This window comes from Aythya marila (genome assembly GCF_965140915.1).
Source record: "Aythya marila genome assembly, chromosome: 15".
NCBI lineage: Eukaryota > Metazoa > Chordata > Aves > Anseriformes > Anatidae > Aythya > Aythya marila.
This window is the reverse complement of record NC_139056.1, coordinates 16,821,934-16,849,415: the sequence shown is the minus strand read 5'-3', so window position 1 is coordinate 16,849,415 and position 27,482 is coordinate 16,821,934. Positions and strand designations below refer to the sequence as shown.

The 27,482-nt window shown below is 51.1% G+C and overlaps 1 protein-coding gene across 2 annotated transcripts in view; it reads right to left on the bottom strand.

Annotated features, from left to right (window-relative positions):
• The window catches only part of PRKCB (protein kinase C beta), a 113,258-nt gene that overhangs the window by 6,647 nt on the left and 79,129 nt on the right, over nt 1-27,482 (bottom strand). For both annotated transcript variants that reach the window (XM_082772683.1, XM_082772682.1), the window contains exons 9-16: nt 26,258-26,404; nt 20,408-20,581; nt 16,738-16,829; nt 15,702-15,764; nt 13,889-14,027; nt 11,685-11,765; nt 11,357-11,464; nt 6,296-6,436 (exon numbers count right to left, since the gene is read on the bottom strand). In XM_082772683.1, coding sequence (XP_082628809.1) covers nt 6,296-6,436; nt 11,357-11,464; nt 11,685-11,765; nt 13,889-14,027; nt 15,702-15,764; nt 16,738-16,829; nt 20,408-20,581; nt 26,258-26,404 — 945 coding nt within the window. The remainder of the gene's footprint in view (nt 1-6,295; nt 6,437-11,356; nt 11,465-11,684; nt 11,766-13,888; nt 14,028-15,701; nt 15,765-16,737; nt 16,830-20,407; nt 20,582-26,257; nt 26,405-27,482) is intronic.

The following is a 27,482-nucleotide window of genomic DNA, read 5'->3' as shown; positions in this document are numbered from 1 at the left end:
GCCAGCAGCGCTCAGCCCGTCACTTCTCCCCGTCCACTTCCCTGCGGAGAACACATGCCTAAAGTGCTGGGACAATTCCTCCTGGTATTTAACTTTCATTTGCTGAGGAAGCAGATTTACATTTTTAATAAACATCAGACTAAATGTAATAAAATATTAAAGCAAATACATGTAAACTCCAACATTTCCCAGTGCCTTACTCTGCCAGAGAGGACGTTTCAGGGAAGACAAGAGGAACATCCATCAGCCGCCACTGCTCTGCTCTTTTGGCAGCTCTTACCACATTCTTACAGCAACAAGTGCAACACTTATTATTCCCTCGTCTCCGAAAAAAGTTCAACAGGTAATGTTTGAGTCCATTTAACTCCAGCTACAGCCCTGCTGAATACCTGCATGTCCAGCCCCTGAGCCCACCCCTCCCCAGTACCGTATCCTCCTAATTCACATGTCCATGTCCACAGCACATTTCTGGCCTGCCTTTGTCAAGCTGCTGCTCCCCAGCGCATCTCCTGCCATGGCCCTGAGCTGGACACGGTTTCTAACTCAGCACTCAGAGACCTTGGAAGCACCTTTCCTCTCCTACCCCTCTACCGTGCTGTTGTGGCCATGTAACTGCAACACTTGGGGTAAACACAGCTTCTTTTTCCAGGATTTTGATACAAAAATGAATTGGTGCTGCCCAGGGGAAGTGTTAGGCAAAAAGAAACCCAAAAAATCTGAACAAAACACTCATAACTGAACAGGCAGACACAGTGCAAGCCAGTTTACTGGATCTGTAGTAAAATGAGGGCTTCCCAAAGGAGCCTGAGCAGCCTTTTCATGCAGCCTCTGAAGAAGCCTTTCATCAGTGCTGCGGTTATGTGGGACACCCTGACACAGCTGGCCCATGCCTGGCACAATGCTGCCCACATGGTGCCCTCCAGGAGCCACCTTTTGCAAGCCCCTGACTTAAAGCACAGAGACCCAAGTGGAAAACGACCTCTCTAAAGACAGGGTAAGAGTCCATGTACCAGAAAACACAGAGCCTGGGACAAAAAGCAACAGCAGAAAGCCAGGAAGGGGATGGATAATGAAGACACAAAGCACAAGTGAAGCAAGCGGACTGGCAGGCCCGGCTGGTTAACTGCTCTTGTCCCACCTTACTGAGCCCTGCTAGGCACACAGACCCTTCCCCTGGCAATTCTCCCCATCTTCTCTCTGAATTTCATCCCCAGGAGGAACAGGTGGACACAAACTAGCGGGGATGTGCCCGTGAAGCAGCAGCACTGACCTCTGGTTATCCTCCCAGCCATACCAGTGTCCCCACCTGCAGCTCGTGTCCAGTCCCAGCCCCTGTCCCTGCCGAGGCTGGGGACAGTCACAGCTCCCCATGAGGCACGCGTGTGGCTGCACTGACAGCCCTGAGAGCCTCGCCTGCAGAAGCTCTCCGAGGCATTGCTGAGGCAGTGCACCTCATTTCTGGGTGGTTCAAATGCCAAAAGCAACCCCTCTCTAATGCAGGGCAGGAGCAAAGTTCACAGATACCCAGAAACTATTGCAAGGTGGGCTCCTGAGAAGCTGGCAATTCCCACCATAAGGAACTGGAACAATGCCCATCACAGCTCCAGTTTCTTAGGGAAGAGCTGGTAGACTGCAGACCACGCAATCAAGCACAGCTTTAGATTCTTGCAAAATTCATGTTTTAGGTGTTTGACAAGTCAGCATCAGCCTGACGCCTTCCTGAAAGCCATCACATTAACATCAAAATAGAAAATAAATTCCCAAAATTGAAGTTGCTTGCTCCACAAAGGCTGGAAGCTAACATCATGAAACAAAGAGACACGGGCTTTGCGAGGCCACATTGTCACCAGACTTCCCCCTCAGCACTGAGATAAAACACACTATGGGCAAGATTACTGAGAAAGTCTGCAGTGCTTAAGGTTATCAGTGCGGTAACACGCGACATAGCAGGGTTTACCTGGTAATAAGCAGCTCACCTGCAGATTCTATCAACATCCAATATACACTGAAAGCTTTACAGTGCTTTGAAAATATAGCTGTCATTGCCTATTAGCTTCACGAGATCTTGGTGGAGACATGCGAGGCAGCTCATGTGAAATGTCTGACAGCACTAGCCTCCTTTTCGCTACGGAGAAATGTGCTGTCTTAAAAAAATCAACAAAAGCAACTCCATCAGAAAGATTTAAAAACTAATCCTTGTGAAGTGCTGCCAGTTATTGGGATAGAAGGTACAAATATACTTTGAATATGCATATTGGCAAATGATTATTCTCACCATAATGCAATAAGGCAAGAATATGTGGATGGAAAATTTTAGAACTTGCACCTATCCATAATGTTTTGTGTCCAGCTTTGTGAAGTTTGGCTTTATTCCTGCAGACCTGTTCTGATGTATAACACCGCCTGGTCAACAACACAAATAGCTCCCAAAGAGGAGGGCGTGCTTTCTCATGGATAAAATAAATACTTCAAGGCTGGAAATTATCTTTGGCTTTACAGAAGCTGCATCCAACCCCAAACACAGCTTTTAAAGGCTGTTACCATGCACCTGTGCTATCCTATTATGGTGACAGTGACTCAAACTACCTTGCAACCTTGCAGAGGTGCTGCTCAGTACATGCATACTGAGGCCACCAGGTTCCTGGTGGAGCACAAACCCTGCCCGACCCCAGTGGCTCTGTGGCAGCATCCTGCCAGCCCCCCGGTACGGAGGTGAGGGCTGCCCACTCGCAGGGGCAGGGAGAAGGGTCCCACTGCTCCGGGCTGCACGTGGCCGACACCTGCAGGAGCTCCATCCCTTACAGCTTCTAAAATTAAGTTCCTCTTTAAAGGACGGGAGACATGTCGTATGAATTTTTACATTTATCTAAAGCCACGCTGTGAAAAATTGCTTTTAGTACTTTATTAATGTGCAGGCATCACTCCATCCTGAATGGAGAAAGGGGGAGGGTGGGAATTTATCTTACATAAATCCCCAATGTGTCCTGCCTAATATTTATAGCCACCAGAAAATGACTTTTTTTTCTAGCAGCAGAAATAAAACTGTCAGTTTAGAAGATAGCCTTTTTATTTTATCAGCTTCTAGCTTGATTTCAAATAGAGACAAAAGGCATCATAAAATATTTTCCATTGATCCCTGAGATGCGATCAAAGATCACAGAAAGCCAAGGATGGCTGTTTTGGGGCTGTGATGAAGTCTGCATTCCCAGCGGGCTGAACACGCCCTCGTTTTCCCAGTTTTTTGGCCCAGACCATGGTTGTAGCCACAGCCCCTGGGGAGATGACCCGGCGAGCACACGTCTGCCCACATCCCTGAGTCTCCTCTCCAGGGACTGAAACTGTGGCCACCAAGATGCACAGGCAGGAGAACCGGAGTGTTTTCAAATCCTGGTTTATAAATGGCATTTCACTATCATTTAATTCAAAGTAATTAGAGGAATATTCATTTATGCTATTAAAAATTATTAGATTAAAAGGAAATTTTTAAACCACTGTCCTGTTGTGAGCAATCCTGTGCTCTGCCATTTGATTTCAATGCTTTCAAAATGAGGAGACTTTTCAAATCACTAGGCTTTATGTAAAGTAAAGGAGTAATTAGATACCAAAAACAATAATTATCTCAATGAGAGATGGAGAGAGCAGGCAAGTGTAAATACACTTCCCAGGGTAAATGCGGATCCATGAAAGGAATTGTTATGCACAAACCAAACCCAGGAGCAGCCAAGCACAGCCCCATGTCAAAACCGCTGACTTTCTGCACGCCAAAGACAACCCAGACCCTGATCTGTCTCGTTACCGTCTCTGTGATAAAGGTTAATCAAGCACAAAGCACAAAGCAACGCGCGAGCTCTTGGGAATTTATTTCCAGCTCAGGGTACGCAATGCCCGAGTCAGGCGGAGGGCTGAGCCGCTTTTCTCTTGGCTGCAGCTTTGCGAGAGGGGCGGTGAAACCCTCCCTGGTGGCTGGGCACTGGGGAGGTGAGGCAAGCCCTCACCTGCACCCCCGCTCACTGCCCGCAGAGCTGCTGCAAAACCAGAGAAATGTGGCAAAAAAGAAGATGCGGGTGCTGCCAAAGCACTGCCGAGCAGGGAGGGCTGTGCGGCGAGCTGCCTGCAGCTGGGGCTGTCCCCTGGGGAGCGATGCAGGGGCAGCATGGAGCTGTGTGTGCAAGGGGGGCTTTTATTACTTGAGCGGTGAGCAAGCACCAACCTGGGATACCTTTCGCTAAGCAAAATTAGTTGGCATGGTGCTTGGCACAGCTCTGTGTGAGCTCTGCGAAGCCAGGTTGGTGTCCACGCAGTGAGCCACTCAGGGGGGCTTCCTGCAGCTCGTGGGCAGGTACCGAGCCCACAGCATTTGTGTGTCATTCAGCATCTTCCAACTTGGGTTTGCCAGCAATCTCTGTAACCTTATCTTTATAAAGACCGATTTTAAAAGGGAAGGGACTCAGGCTGAGGTAAAAAGCACAAAGCGCCCGCTCTAGCAGGTGCTCAGGCCCCTGCACAAATAGCTAAAGGTCAGAAGCAGCAAGCGGCGCCTTTCCCACCTTAATACATTCTGAAGTTGCCCAAACCCAGATTTTCATTGCTGTGCTGCTCTGATCTATGCTCACAGATGGCATGGAAGCAGCAGCTTTTTCTGCACAGATGCATTGCTGTTGAAATATCAGCTATCAGCAGGTACCTGAGTTGTCTTAATCCTACCTAAATCCTAAATCAACTGTGCCTACCTTTCTACTAATCTTCCTGCCCTATCAAACACGGAATTTTCCCCAACAGCAGCCGTTAGGTGAGAGGCGACAGGCAACAGCTTACCAGTCCCTGTTCCACAGTCCGTGACCAAAAGGATTTTTAAAGAAATGAGACTTTTAAAACAAGATAAAATTTGCATATTTTAAAACACGAGAACAGTGAGAAAGCATTTGTGACAGAATTCAATTGTTTTGAGCTGCAACAAGACAAACGAGAGGTAACAGCATGTCACAACACACGGCAAACAGCGCAACAGTGCGCTGCGCAGGAGGAAAGGGCAGCCAGCAGGGGAGGGACACAGCACCGGTTCCATCAGCAAACGAGCAGAGAGGTGAGAAACAGCAGCAGCCACAGACTTGAGGAGAAACAGAGTCTTACAGGGTAAGGAAAAGCCTCGGGAGCCTGGGATCTGGCACCCTTGAGTGTGCCACTGCCCCTCCTGCGCTCAGACCCACTCTGCTGTGGTCTCTGAGCACTGTTAGCACAAGGGCTGGATCCCAAAGTGAACAAACCAGGGTGTGTGCAGACGGCCCCCGAAGACTTCTGTGCTACTACACTTTGATATCAGTCAATGCTTTCCCAGTAATGCCTGTCCTACACAGGCTAGGGGCTCAAAGATGCCGCTCCTGTTGGAAAGCAAAACTGGCTGCAGTTCAGACCCCTGCCCGCACCCAGCACGAGCTGCCCTGCAGCCTGGATCCCCGTGTTTCTGACGCAGGAAGGAGCGTGCTTCTCTGCTAATGCTGTGGGCACTGCAGGGAAAGCCTCTGAGGAAAGCAGACCCCCAGTTTTGTGCGAAGGCATCACTGTGCAGGAGTTACGTTTGCAAAAATATCAGTCTGACATTTAAATACGTGGTGCCACGCCGCTGCAGGGCTTGAGAGAGCCAGAGCTCCCGAGTCCCTAGCGCGTATAGCACGTCCCTCGCTAGTGAAACCCGTCTTAGAGAGAGGCAGACACGGCACGGAGCAGCCACGTTCTCCTTGCAGAGCTCCTCTGCATTTCCGCATTAGCGCTCACACCCAAGTCAGGCTCCAGCCTTCCACGAGTTTACCTTGGAGAGAAAGTGTTGAGCGAAACACAGCTTCGTTACCAACAGGGGCAGACGATGCTGCTGAGCTAGATGTTAAAATAAAGTTTAGATTTAAAAGACAGAGCGAAACCTGTTCAGCTTAAGAAAAAGGGAGAAAAGAAGACAGAAAGACTGGCCCCTGAGATAACAGTGACAGTATTGCAACGTGATTAAATCTGCGAGCGGAACGTGTGGTGTTGCTGTCCCTGAAAGTCAGAGCCAGACAAAGCATCCAGGCGGTACAGCAAGTGATTCTTTCACAACAGTTGTTTGCCATGTGCCAAATCTACAGATATGTGATCTTCTGAACGGGTGAATGTGATACCTCCACGCTGCGGGTAAGATGAGCAGCGCCTGCACATATGCTCGTGTGCGTGTGCACCCACCAGCGTGAGTGGGAGACTGTGCAGGAGAGAAAGAGCGTGCGGGAGAGGGGGAGAGGAGGAGCACACTTAACACAGTCACACTTACAGCCTTTGGCTTGAAGGGAGGCTGAATCTCTTTGCGCTCCAGCTTGTCCCAGTCGATGTAGCGGAAGAAGGCGTGCTCCTTGATGTCCCGCTCCCCTTCTGGGCCACAGCCCAGCCGCTTGGCAGGGTGCTTGGTCATCAGCTGCGGGAGAGAAAAAGCAGCAGAAGTCATTCATGGAGTGCCACGCGGCTCCACAAAACATCCCCAGGGCCCGGAGCAGGAGAGGGCACTGTCCCCAGGGCAGCCTGTGATGGCGCAAAGCCCTCCCTGAGGCACTCTGTGGGCTTGGTGCTGGAGGCAGAGGAGGGAGGGAGAAGCAGGAGCAGCTCCAGGGACGGGGCTGGCTGGCAGCTACTGAATGCAGCAGGCCACAGCAGCGCAGGTACGGGAGCAGGGTGGGAGCAGCACAGCCCCTATTCCTCGTGGAAGGAAGCTGCTCACCAGAAGTGCCCGGCTGCCAGCAGTCCTGCCAGCACCGCTGCAGCCTTGCCAGGCAGCTCCAACAGGGCCAGCGGGGTGCGAACGAGCTGCTTAGTGCTCAGCTGGCTTGGTGGCAAACTTCTCAGCAGCTGCATAATTAATTTTAAAGGCCACTGCCCATTTAAAATTGACAATCTGTCCTCAAAAGGCTTCATTAGCCCTAGAAGCAGAACCCCCACTTCTCTGAATCTGCAGCCACACAGACAAGAGATGTATTTCTAGTGAAGGAGTCAACTCGGAGAAAAAAGCACACACAACCCATTAATGCTGTTTATCATCTGAACTTCTCCTCTTCACTGACTCAATAAGAGAAGTGAAATGGGCCACGGGAATCAAGGGCGGCTGTACAAACATTAATATCCGGGGGGCATTGTTTGAGCCGTGTTTGGAGATAAGAAGGAGATTCCAGAGATTTAGAACAGTTGATGAGCACGGAGAACATGAGCCGTGCACCTGCGACACAAGGACTGCTTTATTAAACGTGGGGCTGCCCGCACTGACCCCCAGCTCTGCAGAGGCTGAAGCCAGGCTGGCCCCGCACCGCACCCCGCAGACGGGTAGCAGGAAAGGTTTTTATACCCAGGTGTCCCCTGACAGCAACCAGCACAGCAGCCCAAGCAGCGAGGGCTGCAGTTGCTGTGGGGCCGGGCAGGGCATGGAGCTGGCCCCACAGCGAGCAGCCTGTGCCCTGTGTGCCCGTGGCCACAGGGAGCTGCGTGCACCTCAACACGAGTCTGCAGGGAGGGGTCTGGGGGCACAGGGGGGCAGGTGGAGGGGCTGGGGGCTGCAGGGCACAGTGGAAACAGCGTCAAGATGCTTGTGAAACTTGTGTTTTATTTTTTGGGGGAAATAATGAGGTCTCTGGTGCTGCAGCCAGAGACCTCATTATTAAGTATTATTAAGACCTTATTATTAAGTATATTAAGTATGCCTGAGCCTAAGATGCCTGGCGAGGTGGAAGAAGCTGCTGAAGGAGCAGCACGGACTGGTGGGTCAGGTCACTGCTGCCAGGAGAGGGGAACAGGGCATGGGGCAGGAGACCAGGCAGGGCAGGAGTGCTGCCTCCCGCTGCACCCACTTCAGGCTGATACAGGCTCAGTGAAACAAGAGGATCTTTTCATCCCCTCACCAGGCTCTGGACAGCATCCTGACAATTCAATCAGGTCCCACTTAGCTGTACTAGAGCAGGAAAATAAAAAGCATCCTGTGTCTCAATAAGGTTTTTCTAAAGCAAGTCTCTGACAACAGTTCAAGAGCCTGAAATGTGCTAATAAACTGATTTAGTGATTTGGCTGTCGCTGCAAATTGCTTAGTTTGCATTCAGCAAACATGGAAAGAAATCTGTTCTTGGGTCTTGCTTATTACATGCTGCTCCTGAACACACGCACTCACCTCTTTAACTTCTAGTGCTGGAGATCATCTGAGGCAATGAGGGAAAGCAGGTCTGTGTCTGCAGGATCTGTGTCTCGGCAGACATTAAAGCTCGCAGATGCCCACACGTAAAATCCAGCAGTGAAAGCCTCACCCAGGGCGAGGTGCCGGTCACCTATCTGCACAGCACGCACCGCAGGGATGCTGCGAATGCTCCTGGGGCTGGGGGGCACCAGCCCCTTCCCTGCTACCTGCTCCCATCCCCGGGGGGACCCAAACCTGCCTGGCTCTGCTGCTGGACCGATGTGCCCCATGGGGAGAGCGGGCCCCTGCCTGCACCAGGGAACACGTCTGTGCCTCTCAGCACCGCTCTGTTCTACAGACACTGCCCGCACGCACCAGTAAATTCAGCCTCTGCTCATTTACTAATTAGCTTCTCCCAGCCAGAGTTTTGTTTCTTACCTGCTGCTTCGTGCTGGGAGTTGTTTTGCACGCACACTCCCCACGCTCAAATTGAAGTGTTGGTGTTAAACCTGGCTTCCTCATTGCAACACCAATGCACACCACAGTCAGAACAGCTCAGCCTGATTAATGAATCATAAAGGATTTTCTACTTCATGTACCTGCCTGTAAAGCTGAACAGAGCTGTACTACAACACACGTATTCAGTATTTTCAATATATGCGTCCAAAAATTAAATTTTCTTGTTTTTCTATTGTGCCTTTATTCATGTAAGCATGAAGACACCATCTGTTATTGATATATAGGACCCCATAAACATGCAGATTGATTCTCCTGGCTTACATAGGATAAGCATTTAGCTTTGTTTGTATTAAACAGGAACAAGTTGATTTAATCCCCACACTAATGCACCGAAACCCTTCAAACTTCTGTAAATGAGGAAGGGTGCTGAAAGGTGCACATCACCTGCAATGTGATGTTATATCTGATATCTGATGTTGGTGGCTTAAAATACAGGGAGGTCCAAGTGTGGACTCCAGCACTTTCCCTAACTGCAGCTTTGTTTTTTGTCTCTCGAAGGCCAGCAGATGCTACATGTTCATGGGCTTCACTCAGCAGCACACACCTTGCACCAAGGGGCAGAGTAAGGCGGGTGTCACAGCCCTGCTGCTGCCAGACCGCTGCCAGGCGATGCACCCCAGCAGCTCCTGGCATCCCAGCTGGTCCCAAAGCAGCACGCACAGCGGCTGCCCCACAGCACCCGCAGCCTCTCAGCCTCCTTCTTTGTACCCGCAGGGCACTGGGTTGAAGCAGGGCGCTCAGCAGGTACTATCTGCCTTTCTGGGGCAGCACCGCCCGCGGAAATACCGCTCTAAATACCTGTAAACTTTGGGGAGGCAAACATGCCACTTTATGCCTTTGCTACTAGGCAGAGATTAAAGAGGGAGCTTATGCTCACAGGCAATCTGTTCACCTGGAAAGGGCTGCTTTGCTCAGGCACAGTCAAAGCCCTCCATATGGGAAGGAAAAGGGCTGGTTATTTGTGCCAACGCTCTTGTGTACGCACAAGTTCGTTGCTCCACGAGCTCAAAACAGGAGCCTGGGTGATGGGGGAGCTGGGTCCTGGTAGCCAAGCCAGGGTTCAAGACAGCAAAGCTAAGTACCTGCACCACAGAAACAACAGCGCCTGCACCAGCCTTCAGAACAAAATCCGAGCTGACAGCGGAGAAGGAAAATGCTCCATTTGATCTACTAATTGGCACTGACTGTAGTGTCAAGGAGCTGTGTTCTGGTTAACTCTCCATCCTGCTTCCCAGCCAACTCGCTCTGATGAACACTTGTTACTTGGCTCATGCCGATGCAAGGCTTTCAGCGTCAAATGCTTTTCATCTCCGAGCTGTACAACGCAATATCCGAATCCACAGCAAGTGATGACTGGCACCCACATGCCAGAGTGAAACTGTGTAGGAGCAACAAAATTCCTCTGCAATCCTTTTGGGAGAGCATGGCAGTAAAGTACCAAGTCCCTCACATTCAAACGTGGGGGCTTCTCTGCTGCTTTCCTCCAGACCAACACAAGGCTGGTTTTGTGCCCTCCCAGAAGACCTGCCACATAGCGACCCAAAAAGCATGGCCTCGATGGCTCTGTGGTGAACCCAAATGTACTTCCCTGTATTTGAGGGGAAAACGTAAAAACTCTTTTTCCAGCTTATTGATGGTTCCTAAATACTGCACATATTTTTGAGAAAAAATTCTGGTGTAGCAGCGTGGTGATGGCAAAGAATATCACGAGTTTTTTTGCACACTTCCCTGCAACAGCACTTGTGCAGAGGGAACCACTGCATTGCCAAAGGACAAGTATTTATAAAGAACCAAGCTTTTCTACGCATGGCTAAATTTCTTCCTATTCAGCCTCACATTTCCAGAAGTGAGAAAAGCCATTACAGCTACACCCAGCAGACGTTTCAATCACGGTCTCTTCTTATCTATTTACAGCATTCAGATTTTGACTGATGCAACAGAAAACAAAGCAGGCATAAAGACCTATCCCTGCTCCAGCCTCTGCTCGCTCAGAAGCATCATTCCCTCAGGCACGGCAAGGATAAGGGCGTTCAGCATTACACAGCATCTTGCCATCTTCCTGCACAGCCACAAAACCAGCAGGCTTTCCCCTTACGCCCCAATTAAAACACCAACGAGAGAATGAAGGAAGGTGCGGAAATTTTGTGGAAATTCCCCCTTTAGTCAGTAGTGTGGTTTCTAAATCGAGGTGTCAATTTTACTGTGTTCTGCTGAAGGTGATTTGCCAGGTGGCTGGGGAAGCCTTGCTTCCCTGGGACCAGTCTGAGCGTGGAGCACCTTCAGCAGCATTGCCCCATCAGAGAAGCAAACATCCTGTTTGTAACACCAACTCTGAATCCAAAACTGGCAAGGGACAGCAGTGGGAGCATTAAATGCAAGATGTGTCATTTGTAGATAGAAACACTATTTTGAGATATAGAACATTCAGAAGTTTTAAATATTAACTATTAAAAGCTAACATTTTAAAATTCCTACACAAAACCATATTTATAGCCCTGCTTAGCACTGTCTGGCTGAGATGAGGCTCAGCCCCAAGCAACAACCACGAGCACAACATCAGGACGTAGCCAGCCTTTATCCACCACAACCCAAAGGAACCTGCTCCGGGAGCCTGCAGCCCTGTGGGAGCGCGCCCGCTGCTCGCAGCCACCAGCAGCCAGCCCTTACCCCTTTGCAGATCGCCACCGCCTCCTTGGACATGGACTTGGGGTAGGCCACGTTGTGCTCCATGATGGACTGGAAGAGTTCGTCTTCATCTTCTCCCTCAAAGGGAGCCTGGAGCAAAGCAAGCCGAGGATCAGCGGCATCTCTGTGTCTGCCCCTGGGGGCAGCAGCTCAGCCCCTCGCCCCCGCGCCACGGCTCCGGTCCCAGCTCCATCTCCTGCACGGAGCTGAGGCCCCCCCCAGTCACCAGCACCAGAGCAAATTGCACGTCAGCATGTGCTCACAACGGAATTTAGCACCAACCCATAGGAATCAATTAAAATTCAATTACCTGGCCAGCTAACATTTCATAGAGCAGGACTCCAAATGCCCACCAGTCCACCGACTTCCCATAGGGCTGATAAGCAATTATCTGGAAACAACACAAACAGCAGGATTACACATCCATTTCTCACCTGTTGGCACAACGCAAACTAATTTCAAGCTGTAGTCCGGGTCAAAAGGACAAGGTTATTTACTGAGACTTGATTCTCCGAAATAGTGTGAAATTGCAATTATAAACAGAACACACAATAGGCCAAGGATCCAGTAAGTTTAAAAGAAATCATTCTACAGATGTGCACTAAATATTGGAAAAAAAAAAAAAAAAAAAAAAAACAACAACAAAAAACAACACACCAGAATATTCACTGTGATTTTGGGCAAATTCCTTCTGATTCAGGCAAAACCCCAGCACATTTACTGTGCCCTTTCAGAGCACTCACAGCAAGGCACGTTGCTTCAACAGGAGCAGGAGCAGGAACTCTTTGTGGTTACCTTGATGCAATATGGGTTTTTTTGCTGTTGATTTCAGTGCATTTGTTTGAAATAACCCAGAGTTTGGCCCTCTGTGTACAGGTTGAGGCCCTTCAAAACAGGCTTGCAGAATGTGGGTATAGTCAAAACTCTGCCTTCCAGGTTGCCAGTTTGCTTTCTCTTATTTATTACAGAACCTCCCTCCCTCACACACACAAACAAACAAACAGCAAAAACTAACAGAACCTAACAGCACCACCCTTAGCTGAGCAATGCGGTTGTTTTGCAGTTAAAGTCAATGCTGATGTAACTTCTTTTTCTTTTTTTTTTTTTTTTAAAATCTAATATCAAAATTTATGTTGGATCAGGCACCAAAGCACAAATATTCCTACATTTTCCGTGATTTACTTTGTAAAATCTGAAATGCTGTGACTTCCATAGCGGAACAGCCCTGCAGGAGGGCACGGGATCTGCCCCCAAGCAGGGTGTGCTCAGCCCGGGGTGCGTGGGGAGCCCAGGGGCTCCATCCCAGGCTCTGGCTCGTTTGCTGGGTGCAGCTGACGGGCGGCATTTCAGCGCTCGGGGTTGGACAGGCCTTGGGCTTCGCCATCTGCTACTTAATGCAAAACAATTACCCAATTTATTCCTCTCAATTACTGAACTCTATTCTGCAAAGACTCACGCGCTCAGGCACGAATGCCGATCGCGTGCTGCCCTCAAAACGGGGGTCCCATGGGGAGGACGTGGGGCCGGGCCATGCCACTGCCTTGGCCACCCTGCAGCAGGCCACGGTGGAACTCAGTGCCCCACTTTGTGTTGTAAAGCAGGGGACGTGTATCTTTCCTCTTCTGAGACCCACTGGTAGCAGGATTTAATGGGATTCCTGGATACTCCAGTGATTTTTATCCTAATTTCCCATTTCCTGTTTTTCTTTTGGAAAAAAAAAAAAAAAGAGCAAGCAGAAGAAAATAAGAGTGTAAATGATAATGCTCAGCCAAATACCAAGAGAACCGGTCATTTGTCCTGCTTTGAAAGAGTATTAATCACACAGAGCAAGAGAGCTGCGTAGCAATAGGACACCAATATTAATCTTGGTGGGACAAGAATACGCAATACACATTTGAACTAGTAATTAAAAGCCTCTCTGGCTGCAGCAAAACCCAGCATAGCTTAGCATACAAGTGCACCTAAGTCTGTCCTAGCAAAGAGAATCTCTCTAAAATATTTAAATGAATAAATATTAATCTCATCATTGAAAATTCAGCAAAGTGAGATTTCAGAGGGATATTTTTATTTCAAGGGAACAGACGTCTGCAAATAATTACCTACCTGAATTTCACAAATCTGACATTAAATTGCACACATGGAGCACTTCACGTAAATGCTGTGTGCGACTTCATCTTGCCAGCGATAACCAAACGCACAGCAACTGGAGCAATCTCGAGCCATGGGCAGGGCAGGGCGCCTTTCCTCCCCAGGCACACAGCCCTTCCTGCGGGCAGCAAGCTGAAGGGATCCAAAAATCTCCACTTCCCAGGGAAACGTTACCCACGGGTAATTCCTTTCTCCCAGCCCGGGGCTGGCAGGGGTGCGGGCTCCCCGGCACGGCACCTTCCCCATGGCTCTGGCTCAGACCCCTCGGGAGCACGGTGGCTCCTGCTGAGTGGGTTCTCTCTTGGAGGAGGTTCTCCCCCCTGGAAGTGCCATCCCCAAACACCTCCTGCCTTGCAGGTCTCCTACCTCAGGCGCGATGTAGTCAGGGGTGCCGCAGAAGGTCTTGGTAGTGACCCCGTCCCAGATGTTCTCTTTGCACATGCCAAAGTCGGCGATCTTGATGTGCCCTTCGCTGTCCAGCATCACGTTGTCCAGCTTCAGGTCCCTACAATGTCGCAGTAAAGCAATTACACAGATGACCACGAGTGAGGCCACGCAGCAATAACAAACCTCCTGACCCCTGGGAGCGAGCTGCGGCCTCGTCTCACACACGGGCTCTTTGTAGGATAGTTTGTGGGGAAATGCGTACAAACAAGTCAGCGATGTCAGGATGAAATGTTTATTTTACTTTTAACCCACAGGAACACCACGCTGGGCAAATCGCTTTTAAGTGTATGACAGAAAATACTCTCAGTGTGGCAGGGAGACAGGTTTAATGGCTCTTTCTTTTGCACCTATGAAAATCAAAGTGTGTTTAAAGCTCACCAGCAACAAAAAAGTAGGTACCTACTCAGCAAAAGTCCCTGTATCACCTGTGCTTTGCTCCCCCATGAGAATACAAACCAGAGTGTTTCTCTCTGATCCTCGCCCACAGCACGTTTGTGGTGGCTGTGGCCGTTCCCACCAGAGCTTTGCTCCCCAGCACAACCCAGAGGTGCCTCCAGCCGAGACGATCCCTGACCAGTTGCCAGAGCTGCCTGCCCTCACCAGGATGGGTACCGTGAGCTGAAGGACAGCTTTGTGGCAAACACTCGGCATTTGGGGCATAGTATGTGAACATGCACCAAAGCACATGAAGGGCTGGGACCAAGGCTACAACAGAACAGTGTCACTATCACAACGTGCACAAAGTATACTGGGCTGCTCTTGGAGTCAAGAATGTTTGACAGGCAAAAATACACTTTAGATACTTCTGCTTGGCAGGTTTCAACTTTGGTTAGGTAAGAGCATAATAGAAGGAACAGCAAAATTTACGACTTCTTGCTGTTTTCTAATATAGTTTTTTTCTAGCCAGTGCTTACAGCCCTGATCAGACTTGGAGGAAGAAAGGAGCACTGGGGACTGCAGACCCAGAATCTCTCTCTGCGGCAGCTGATGGCAAAAATCATCCCTCACATCAGGCTTGCTCCGCTCCTTTCATCTTCAGAACAGTCTCCAGCAACTCGCAACTCAGTAGTGCAGCTGGCGTTTCCTTTTTGCAAGCGCTTAATGCTGTCTGACACTCATTAGGATGCTCTGCTCTACCCTGGGCGCTGGGAATACTCCCGAGCAGGGAAGGGCAGCAGCTCACGAGTTTCAGTGCTTAACCAGCAGCCTCAGAGCATGGCCCCGCGCTCAGCACTCATCCAGCTAACCTCGGATGCTGTAAATCATATTGCAAATGGAAAAGAAGTTTTAGTATCTGACTCTAAGTGACAGACTTGCACTGAGCTCTCCGAATAACCCCTCCATAAGCACTTACTCTAATTTAATGATAAGAAAACAGTGCCCTGCAGCAAAACACGTGGCTCAGACAATCCCTGCTACCAGTGGCATGCGCTGAATGGAGAGAAACGCATGGAGCAGAGGCAAAAGAAGAATCAAAGCTGCTTTTATGAGCTCTCTTTCCTATAAAACAAGGACAAAAACAAGCACCCTCTGAAAAAGCAGTGTCACCACAAGGCTCCCAGCCCTGTTTTGGGCACGCACACCCGGTGCACGGCTGCCAACCTCCGCCTGTGGCACTGGCACAGAAGAGGGCCCTGGGGCAGCCAGGGCAGCCCGTGGCACCGCTGTCCTTGTAACCTGCTCTGCCTGCAGTTCTCTGGGGAACAGAGGGTGGAGGAACTTGCTCACCTACCGATAAATGATGCCTTTGCTTTGCAGGAAGAAGAGGCCAATGGCTATTTCTGCAGCGTAGAATCTGAAATGAAAGATTTAAAAGGAGGACTGATAATTAAAGGAGATAAATCAAAATGAAAACCTTTCAGATCCAATTGCACTAGAAGAAACACGCTGGGCATACATGACCAAAGGATAAAGACAGCCACAACATAAAAATACCAGACAAGCATCACACGAGAAGGACACAACCCACCCTCCGCTCCGGATCGGGCACAGATGTGATCAGGTTGCTGTGGGCTAGAAGGGGGCTGTCACTTCTCGTTACACAAATTCTCATTAAGAGAGAGCTGGGATCTATAGCTGTTTGTTACTGTGTGCCGGCAATGCAGCTTGAAAACTTATCTGTCATCTTGGGGAGGCGGAGGGGATAGCACGCACTGCCACTGCTTTCTTTGATGAATATTCTGGGTCTCGGAGGGCTGTGCCAGAGCTACAGAGTGCCCTGTGTGCCTGATGCTGGTTCAAACCCATCCGGGCCCCGTTCACTGTTTCAGTTATTTAATTAAGCATATGAAGGCTTTCACAAACACATTCTGCTCTGTCCAGACCACAGGGAGCAGGAGCCAAGAGCCACCAGTGAGCACCCTGGTTGGCAACCCCCGCAGGGCAGCAAAAGCCCAAACATCCCTCGTACATCCCAGGGGCGTGCGGGGGCAGAACCCAGGTGTGGGGGCAGTGCCGTGGGCAGGAGCCCTCAGCTGCCTCCTACATCTGCGCCTCCCCCTGACCTCCCTGTCTGGTACATGCATGGAGGTCAGGTATCTGCCCACTGACAAGTGCAATGTGCCCCAAGGAGGAGCCGGAGGCACCAGCATCCACAGCACCAAAGAATTGTCTCGCGTCTTCCCACTGCTGCTGTCCTTCCTTTCCCCTCTCTTTTCGCTCAGGACTTGCACCACAAAAGCCCGTGCCTTGGATTATTTTTCCAGAGACTGACACAAATACATCAAATACCTACCCTGAAGGTATCAAACTAGGTCTGTTGAACTTACACAGCATGTGGCTCTTTAAACCTCCCAACCTGCTGGATCTGGTACATTAAGTCCCCACCATTCACGTATTCCATCACAAAATACAAGCGATCCTAAAAAAACAAAAAAAGCAAACAATTAGCAGCAGAGTTATTAGAGCAGGGAATTTGCAGAGGTCACAAATAACAGCCAAAGCAATTGACAGCTCCGGTCTGTATTTTTCACGGCAATACAGTTACCATTACTGCCCTCCCCAAGGGGTGCAGGTGGAGTTTGTGTTCATACGGAGCCCGTGAGACAGATGTGGTAATTCCTTTCCTGTGCTCTGGACTTGAACCTCATGCAGTTCTGCAGATAGATTTGATAGCAAGTGGAAGAATTCCCACAACAGAGGTTTTTCATTCCCATTAACGAATTAGTTTTCATTCTTCACTGAACCCATTTTGCAGGGCGTTTGATGAGCCAGCACCTAGCTGGTATTAAAGCATTCCCCTGCTTCCACACTGAGGCAGCCACACAGCCACAGACCTGAGAAATTTCCAGGTAAGCTCTTAAAAGCCGTGGTTTCCTCTGCAGCCTGCTGTGCCAGTGGAAGCCAAGCCTGCGGTGCTGGGGCACCCTGGGCTCGCACTGTGCCCTGCCCCAAGCCCCAGAAGATCAGCAAGGTGAGAAACAAGACCTGAGTGTTTCCACAAAGCCCAGAACCGTGGGTTAATAAACCAGAAGCAGCTGTGTTCTGCCATGCAGCATCCCCAGCAGAGCTCTGGCATGAGCCCTGCCAGTCCTGGGAGGCAGGGGAGCCTTGGGCAGATGGGAACTCAACGCCAGGGACACCTCTACCCTGGAGGAGCCATGCCCTTGAAACGCCACTTCCCTCTGATGTTTCACAGCTCTTTTTTTCAAATGGGAAATGTCTCCGAAGAAAATCATGCAGGACTGCCAAAACCACCAACCTAAACATGTCAGCTTCCCCCTGCCACAAGCACAGAGCTTTTCTGGGGGAGGGAAAAGCGACGTCTTCGGACCGCCTGAGTGCCTGCAGAAGTGGGGCACAGACGGGCGCCCAAATGCATCTTCCCTGCTACCAGCAGGCATCTGTGCTCCAGCATGGGCGCACGTCAGCTGCGGATGGGAACAGCGAAGCGCTGTCACATCAGGCCTGAGTCACCCTTCCTACAACAACCAGCTCCCTACAGCCTTCACACACCTGCCCACGGGGCCCCAGTGTGCAGGACCCCGCAGACAGCCCTGGACAGCGAGGCTCGAGGCTCACCTTAGCCCCAGCCCCAGCCCCATGCTCTCCTTGCAGACACCCCAAAGCAGGGACACAGAGGCTGAAGCGCTGGGAGAGCTCCAGGTTCGTGGTGTTACATAATAATCCTCATTTTTCACTTAATTTCCTCCTTAAAAAAGCCAAGCTTTTAGGACACTGAGGACAAGGAGCCCAGAAGAAATGCAAATGGGAGCACTCCTATAATCACGGCTATGGAGTCACTTGGGTAATTGGGGTAATCAGCTCCTCGGCCAGGCGCAGCACCTTGGCCCTGCACGGGCACCGTGACCACTGCAGCCTTAATGATAGTGAAGGACAGCACCCGAGGGGCAGTCAGGCTACATAAAATGTGGCACTGATGGGGTAGAAGAGGGGTTTCAGCTCACCAGCAGACCAGGAATGCCGCACGTAGCCCCCTGCACCTGCCTGCCTCTGCCAAGCCTCGCGGCGCAGCAGCCATGCATGGGGGAAAGGTCACCTTCAGCTGCCACTGCCACAGCACTGTCTGCTGATGGGAACGGGAAGGCCAAGCCACACGGTGCTTGTTTGCAGCTGCTTCCTAAATATATCGATCAACTTCAAGGAGGAAGAATATTAAAAAGACGGTCTCTTGAAACAGCCAGCTGAGCTCTAAAAGCAGGATTCGAGCTTTCCTCATTTGGGTGGAGGAGAGAATGATGCTGCCTCAGGGAAAAAAAAAATAAAAATCACGAATAAAGCAGCCAGATGGCTGGCCAGCCCACAGGCTGGAACAAGGGGACGCAGACGGATCTGTCCTGCTCCTGCCGTGGGAGGAAGGACAGGGTCTCTCCAAGTCTGGAGCTCTCGAGCTCGCGGAGCAGCAGCAAGGTGCAGATACTGCGGCAGCGCCCGCGTGGAGCTGGCGGCACGGGGCCCCTTTCCGGAGCAGCCAGCACACGACTCCTGGGGCTCCTGCCAAATCCTTCTTCTGATCAACCATTTGGTTTGTCCACCTCCTGCCTGACTCCGTACTGTGAATAGGAGTCGGTGCCGGGACAACCACCAAGCCCCCTTCCAGATGGAATTTATCATTCCCAGTGCCACTGCTGGGGCTAAGCCCCAGGGAAAGGGGAAAGGGAAGGGGAGGGCTGGGTACACCCAGCTACACCAGCACCTCCCCACAGCCCACATGCAGACCCTGCACCTTTTCGGGCACAGCCCCAGGGCCCCCGCAGTCAGTCCCCATGGCCCTACAGTTTCCCTCTCCTTCCAGGCCCACGCAGCTCTCTCCTCGCTTATCTTCACTTCTCTAAAACGCAGATTTCAGGCTTTTCTCTCCCCCAGCTGTCAGCTGAGCTAACAGCCCAGGCTGAGAAGGAAGCTCTGGACTGTGCTCCCAGAAATCAAAGTGCTTTGTGCCAGCATTTGATAATACACCCTGCTATACATTTTGATTACATTACAAATACGATTACTATTAAGCTACTATAGGTCTGCCAGGAATAATCCCGCACTGACTCACTTCAGATGCCACAGAGATGCTGTGTGAAATAGGTTCTCCTGCCACATTTTGATTACTGTGCCGCAAAGCCCGTCCACACTCTTTAAATACACTGAATGTGTTTGGTAAATGAAATTTCTGGGATAATATTAAAATGTAATCCTCCTGGATAGCATTGTCGTCGTTCCAAAGGGCTGCACTGATTACCTCTCCCCGCTCCTGCTGACACGTACCTGGACATTTTCATTTACAGGTTGCCCAACGGCAGCCCAGAGATTGCTTTAAAAGTCCCCCTTCCCCTTCCCCATTCCCTATCCCCGTTTCTGATTTGTACAAACTCAATAGCACACCCATTTCAAACTGAATTTCCTGCGCTTTGTATTAGTTTTCACTGCCTACTCTGATTTTTGATCACAAGAATGAATTCAGAGATAAAGCACAGCACTTTGCTATTGAATCATAACTCCAATCACAGGCAGGGGGCCTTCTGAAGGGCTGCGAAATCACATCAACGCAATCAGAAGTTGCCTAATGAAAAAATCTCGAGGGTGCAGATCTTCTCCATTACAGTCTCCAGCCTAACATGCAAGCACAAACACTTTGTTCATGGAGGCATTTCTGCAAACAAATCGGGCAAGCTATAAGTTTGTTGAGGGGGAAATTACACAGCCACTTCTGGAAGTACGATGATGTATATCCAGGAAAAGGAACAGGAATAAAAGCAATGGCACGTTTTAGAAAAGCTAAAATGCATAAACAAGCAGTAGCCCAGGAAAGCATCAGCCCTGGGATGCTGGCAGTGCCAGGAGTCTCAAAGAGGGTTTCTGCCCACTGGCTCATGAGCGAAGCCAAGAGAATAGCACCTGATTTGCAAAGCACCAGGCTCACAATGTGTCCGGTGCAGGGGTTCCCCACCTGCCCAGGGCACGCAGGGCGTGCAGGTGCCTGGCACTCACCATCGTCTGGAAGCAGGAGTGAAGCTGTGTCAGGAACGGAGGCTTCCCGGAGAGAGCCAGCACCCTTTTCTCAACCATGGTGCACTCTACGTCATCGTCCTGGATAACAACATCCTTCTTCAGGATCTTAACAGCATAGAGCTCGTCGGTGCCCTTCCTCTCCGCCAGCATGACCTGCGCCAGGGAGAGAACACGTGCAGGATGTTGGTAAACACACATCTGCCACATCTATAGCCTGCTTAGTATTGTGCAGTTCTCGTTACAACCTTCAGAAGAGTGCCAAATGGTACAGAAAGCTAACGGGGATGTTTCCAAAAGTATTTGGAAGCTCTTACTGTAACAGGTAACACATTTACGTCCTTATGGCCCAGTCCCCTTGGTGAACCCAGCCCGAGGCGCTTTGCCCGTGCCACAGTTCCAAACCATTCACATTTTACCATTTTTTAATGGTGAAAACTTGCAATGGAAAAGTTAGTACAAAGCTAATAGTACACGAAAGCAGCAAGATTTTCTGTGCCTCGCACACACCCTCCACAAAGCGCACAGTAACCAAAACCTATTATGTGCCAGCCCAAAACCTCATTACATGCCAGCCCATCGCCCAGCCAAATCCCCCCTCATGCAGAAGAATCCGTTCAACCTCACTTTTTAAACCGTTTTCACCCATTTGCAGATTTATTTACTGCAATAGATGGGATGCACTGCTTCTGCTGGTGCACATTTCTCTCATTAATCACGCGCCCCAGCGAGGATCCCCCCAGCCAGGATCCCCCCAGCCGTTCCACCACGCTCCATCAGCATGAGCTGCTCCTCCTGCTGCCAGCAAAGCAAAGGGGGCTGGGGAGCTGCATCCCAGCTCCTCTCCCTCAGCCTCGCATCATGTTAGATTCGAGAGCTCAGTGGAAATGAATTGCTCTACATTTGGAAGAGTCTGTTGAGATCCTCCAGTCACATCAGGAGCAGCAGTCAGGATGTTTTGAAAATAAATTACGAGAACTCGACATCAAAAGGGTGGAACTGCAAGGAACTGCAAGGCGTTTCTCTCTAGAGCGGGTTTGCAGCGAGAGTGCTGGCGGGTCCCATGTGGGGCTATGGAGAGCTGACCCACACCGTGCTGCCCCCACCACAGCCCCCAGCTGCCCCCACAGGGCAGCAGGAGCTGGGCACGGAGCTGCCTGGTGGCAGGGCCAGCGGCCACCCCCAGCCCTCCCCGTCCTGTTGGGGCAGAGCAGGCGTGGGGACAGGACGGCGGCTGCCACCGCCAGGCAGCAAGGCAGGGGCCGCAGCAACGAGCCGCCAGGCTGAGGTCTCTGCTGCCCGCCCACTTGTTAGAGCAAAAATAACAGTCACATTCAGGGAGTACTTTTTAAAAGCATGTGGCTCTTTGGCTCATTTCATGCGCTTGGCTCTGGCTTGGTGACAGGCTGGCTGTCCTTGACACTCTGCTTGTCAGGATTAGCCGAGGAAGGCGTCAGGGCTTCCGAGCGCCAAGTGCTTTGGAAAAGCCACTGACATTTACATTTTCATCAGCGGGGCACAGGATTGCAGCGAACACACGCCGTCCTCATCCATTGGCAGTGTTAAAAAGCAGACTGACAGCAGAGCAGCGACTTCAGTAATGGATTTATTTACTTGCTGATGTTTAAAGGAAGTTGAGATTCTGCAGCATGGGGCACGAGCACTCGAGCAATGCTGCTGTGCACAGGTGCTAAAATACGGGGCTGATTTTTTAAAGGCAGGTGGGCTCTAGCAGTTCCAAGTTGGTGGAAAAGAGAAGCAGCCACTCCAAGGACAGGCTGAGAGAAAATGAAGACTTCTGTGGAAGTCAGTGGCTCACATGCAGAGTCACCAGTGTGTGGACGTACCTTGCTACCCATAACACTTTCAGAGAAAAAGCAAGTAAAAGAGAGAATCTCTGAACCTAGCATCTGTTACTGCCAGGGATGGACTGCTCCGGGGGGAACAGCAGGAGGAGTCCACTTGGGAAGCAGAGAAATCGCAGCGCGGAGCAGAGCTTGGAAAGCATCCTGGTGCTTTTCAAGATATTTTGCTTGGAGACTCTCAGGGGAGAGAGCGTTGTTGTTGGTAACAGAGTGTGTTTGGAGATGAACACACCAGGAAATTTCCCTGGAGGTACGAAAAGATCAAAATGTAAAGATAAAATCGGCTGCTGAAGAATGGGGTTCGGTAGCAGTAAATAGCGCAGTGGGGACTGAACTCTGCCGACTGGAGGCCTGTAAGGGAGAAAATCCCAGGCAGAGTGGGGGGGTGACACCGAGTCATCCCCACCGAGCAGGGAACAGCTCCCAGCACCCAGAGCGCTCGGTCTCTGCAGCAGGGTCAGTGGCAGAGGTTTGCTGGTGCACTGAATTAATGCAAAAAACTGCTCCAGGGCTTACATGGACTGTAAATGTTTCATGCGGTAGCTTTCCAATGACATAGCAGTCCTGAGCCACAGCTGAGCCAACCAGCCCTGCATTACTGACATGTAAAATGCAAAAGGGCTTCTCTGCAGCTGCCTACAGATGAGCGGTACTGCACACATCACGGGGAGGCATTCGGTGGACAAGGGCAAGTGCACGTCTGTGTGTGTGCAAGGGGGATGCAGAAAACTGTGTTACTGCATTGCTCTTTCACGTCTGGGCTGGCAGAGCGAGCAGCTACAGAAGTGTAAATCGAGACTAATGCTGTTCAGGATGTTGTAATCACTCTGAATTTGCATATGCAGATGGGATTGCAGGCTCTGCTTTACAGCACTCACAAAAATACCTCCTGCACCCTGCCCGACAAGCATGAAGTCTGTGAGCATTAGCAGACTCAGCCTGCTCCCCGAGCAGCAGGCAGGGCAGCTCGCAGCCTGCGGGGCTGGGGCAAGCACCCCTGGCTCTGCCTGTGGCTGCTTGGCAGCGCGGTGCCAGCACGGTGCAGGTTTGGCACCCACAGCCTGTCCCGGTGCTGAGCTCCGCGCTCTCAGTGCACCGGCGGGGCTGGCTCCAGCTCGCTGGCATCGCGGTTCCTATGGTGACTGCAGCATGGATACAGCCGAAGTCTCAGGGGAAGGACAGCCAGTGATGAGCCGGCTTCGGCAACGCCTGCTAATGACAGCGAGGAAGATTTGTACCCTTTGCTTTGTAAACACAATAAGATTAGGACAAGTGAATTCGCCCAGAGCAGTTTGCTAACGCCTCGCACCACGCTGCGCAGGACACGCGTGTTTGCGAGGAGGTGGTGTGCAAGCACCGTGCAGCAGGTGCCCGGGGCTGGAGCACCTCTCTGTGAGTCCAAGCCTGGGCCCTGGCCACTGCTCTGCCCATGTGTGCCTGCTACCAGTCCTCTGGCACATTTCACACCAGGATGGGGCAGGAGAGCGCTTCGCAGTGTGAAGATTTTCATGGGACATGAAAATTGTCAAATTGTCTCCCATTGCACTCTAATCCATAACAACAGAGGCAAAAGTATCAGCACTACTCCAAAAAAACACCTTAAAACCCCCCAAAACGACTGACAGCTCGATAGCATAACAGATTGATTAGCTACAAAAATATGAGCAAGCCCCAGAATTTAACTTCTCTCTATTTATATTACAGCAAAGCAAACCCGGGGCGGGCTGTGCCAAGCGCTGTGTTCCTCCGTCGGGAACATCTCCCGTCCCCTTGCCAAGCCGGGGGGGGGACAGGACTGCCCCCGCCTGCAGCTCCGGGGCCACCCGCAGAGTGAGCCCAGCCTGGGCAGGGGGCAGCTGGGGGCAGCCCCAGAGCAGCCAGGGCAGGGACACCGAGGGCTGCCCCGCATCCCGCTGCTCAGCACCCCTACAGCAGCCATGCACGCCTGTACGAGGTGTACGATCCCGTGGTTTTCTGGTCTTCCAGAGTGCAAAACCAGAGCTGAACCTCCACCCCCCTAAACCTCGCTGCTTGGCTCAGTGGGGACTTTCATCTGCCAGCTCACTCTCTGGAAAGTAAACTGCTTTTTTTTTTTTTTGTGCACAAAAAGCTAATATTTAACTTGATTTATTCCTGCAATATACAGTATTTGTTTGGGAATGCTCCAGCTTAACAACTGGAGATACTCTGATGCTGGACGCAGAGAAAGCAAGGCCAACACGTGGGTGCTCCTCGTCCTGCACAGCCGCAGCAGAGGAGGAAGGAAAACGCGCGGCAGTAAATCCGAGCTGACAGTGCCACCAGGTTAACGAGCTGGCGCCTGCGGCGGGCTCACTGACACCCCGCTGGTTGCACTCGGGGAGCTCTCAGGGGCTGCGGGGACCCACGCAGCAGAGGCTGGGTGGCAGCAGCTCGCAGCAGAGCACCGCGCACGCTGCAGTGCCCGCTCTGGCCGCGGGAGCGGAAACGCGGGGCAAGGCTCCTGGCGAGGCGCAGGCACACGTGAGGGTGAGGCTGCATCTCCCCGTACGAACCAACGTGCTGTTTTAATAAGCGCTAATTAGCATATTTATAACATTCTGTTCCAGGGAACAGTTTCTGTCACACATTCCCTTATATAAGCCATGAAGCCGACTGAAGGGTTTGCTAATGTTTCTCAAATTAAAAGAAGGAAGAGGGGGGGGGAAAAAACAACTACAGCTTCCAGATGCCAAGCAGCAGACTTTAAAAGAGATTATTTGTTGGGAGGGAGGGAGGGAGGGAGGGAGGGAGGGAGGGTAAAAGCAGTTAGTGGTGTTCAGAGCCGGGGTTTCGGCTCTGCTGGGATGAGGCAGGCACCCCCACACTCCGTGTACCTCCGCGGCTGCCTCCGGCACCCAGCAGCTGCGGGAGGAGAGCTGAGCTGTGCGCTGCCCCTGCTGTGACCTGCTAGCAGCTGAGCTGGTCCAGCACCATCACCTGCACAGCTGAACAAGGCTGCAGCAGCAGGGGTGCTAGCGCAGCGCTTGCTTGCTCGCCCAGGTTGTCTGCCAGCCTGCAGCAGACGTGTAAAACAGAGCAACAGCAGCATCGCCCTCAGGGGCGACGGGGGTGCTCTGAATGCTGGGCACCACCATGAGCTGCCCCTGTCTTCTGCTAAAGCTGTGCCAGTGCCTCTCTGAGCTCTCCACGGGCCCCTCCAGGGAGGCAGCAAGCACCGGGCAGAGGCTGGGAGCTCCCAGAGCTCAGGTGCCAGCAGCAGGAGGCTGAGAGGGACTGGTGCCAGCCGGGACAGGCAGGCTCACCCCTGTGCACGCTGCGTGTGTGTCGGCAGCACTCCCCTCCTGTTTCTGTCCTGCCTCCGCCCCAGAGATCTGCCTGGAGGCAGAGCAATGTTCCCTGCAATTAAGGCAGTTCGCTAATCAGAGCAGCGTCAGGCCATCTGTCACAGCCGTGAACGCAGCGCTGGTGCATGCAGCCAGCCACCTTTCTCCTGGCCTGGGCTTTGAAGTCACAGCAGCAGTCCGGGGACTGGAATTTCTAATGGAAATCATGACAAAGTTGGCAACTCCCCAAGAAAAATGAAGGCTCCGAGTCACATAATTACTAGAAGAATGAAATTCTGTTACCACTCATAACCAGCCTGGAAAGTTAATTAAAATGTTCATGTATATTTGTAATTATTAAAGGAAAAAAAAAAAAGCCCAAATAAAAGAGCTTTAAAGACACAGTACACACCCTGCTTCCCAAAGAGAGCGTCTCTTTTGGTGCTGGTTTAACCTGACACCTCAAGTCTTCGTCACTGTGATGCAGCAGGACCAGAGCCCCAAAGGCAGCCAACGACCGGACCCCAATTACCAGACACAAAGCAGAGCAAGGGCAGAGCAGGGCTTTGGACTCCTGGGCTGGAGCAGCCACGCAGCCACTGCTCAGCATTGTTAGAAACATTTTTAATTCAGAGCGTGCAAATGCATATGTCCTACCACACCTTTCCAAAGCTTCCTTTTCCCAGCACCATCAGGAAATTGAAATCTGAAAGTTTCATCCGATCTCTGCTCCCGTTGTTATCGAACTTAGAAATGGCATTTGTTGTCTTCTCATCCGCAGCCTTGGACCCTGTGCCAATCTTGGCTCTCTGCAGGGACAGAGATGGAGAAAAGAGAAAAATTACTGAAAACAACATGCAGAAATGTCATGATGAAAACAGAGAATGCTCCTGAATCCCATGTTAATCAGCTCTTTGCTATCTGAAAGCTACACCAAGCTATGGAAGCCTCCCATGTGCCCTGGGTGCGGGTCAGACACAGCACATGGCTCTGCCCAGCTCATCCCCAGGCGCTCCAGCCGCCAGCTCCTCCTGCAGCTTACAGGATGCATCCATCCATCCTCCGCTCACAGCCAGGGGGGCTTCTCCCATGTTGAACGGCCACCCACGGGACCTCCACAACACCCCTGGGCAGGCACAGAGCTAGAGCTGGGGTCCCAGAAGCACACCCGAGCTGCAGGTAGCATCGACCTCCTGCAGTGCTGGCAAGTGGCAGCTCTGGAGATCATCCTTACAGACCACCAACATCAGATGGGAAAACCGCACTGTGGCCAGGAGTGTTCAATGTTTTAAACCTTGAGCCCTGCCTCAGAAATGCCAACCCATAATGTGCTCGAGGCCATCCAAGTATAAAACAGAGCCTTAAATGAGCTTTGCCTTCACAAAGCTGACTTCTGTCTCTCACCTTATGAGAAAATGACAGGTGAATATAAATATATTGTTGTGAAATACGGGAATTGTTATCAAGCTCCAACTTTGTTACTATCTGATATCAAAGAGAATTGCACTCCTGTGCCAGTTCAGGCTGAACGTAGGAAGCTACAAATTCATTTTGAAAAAAAAGCAGAATAGAAAGCACTTCTGCATCCCCAAGCAATCACACGAGCTGGTTCAATCACAATTGCTTATTAAGAAGCCCTCACAAAACCCCCACATTTTTTAAACACAAAATCTCATCAGTTGCTTGGCACCTTCTCATTGGTCCAGGGGCTATCTAATTTGCTGAACCACAATTTGTAAAAACTATCTCACAATTTATTCGGTTTTAATTTTTAGAAATATGCCACACTGTAGGGCTTGCATTGAGCTCAGTCTAGCATGAAATTCCATTAACCCGATTCCAGCAGTTCAATTTGACTGCTGCTTGCAGCTCCTCCAGATAGGAGCC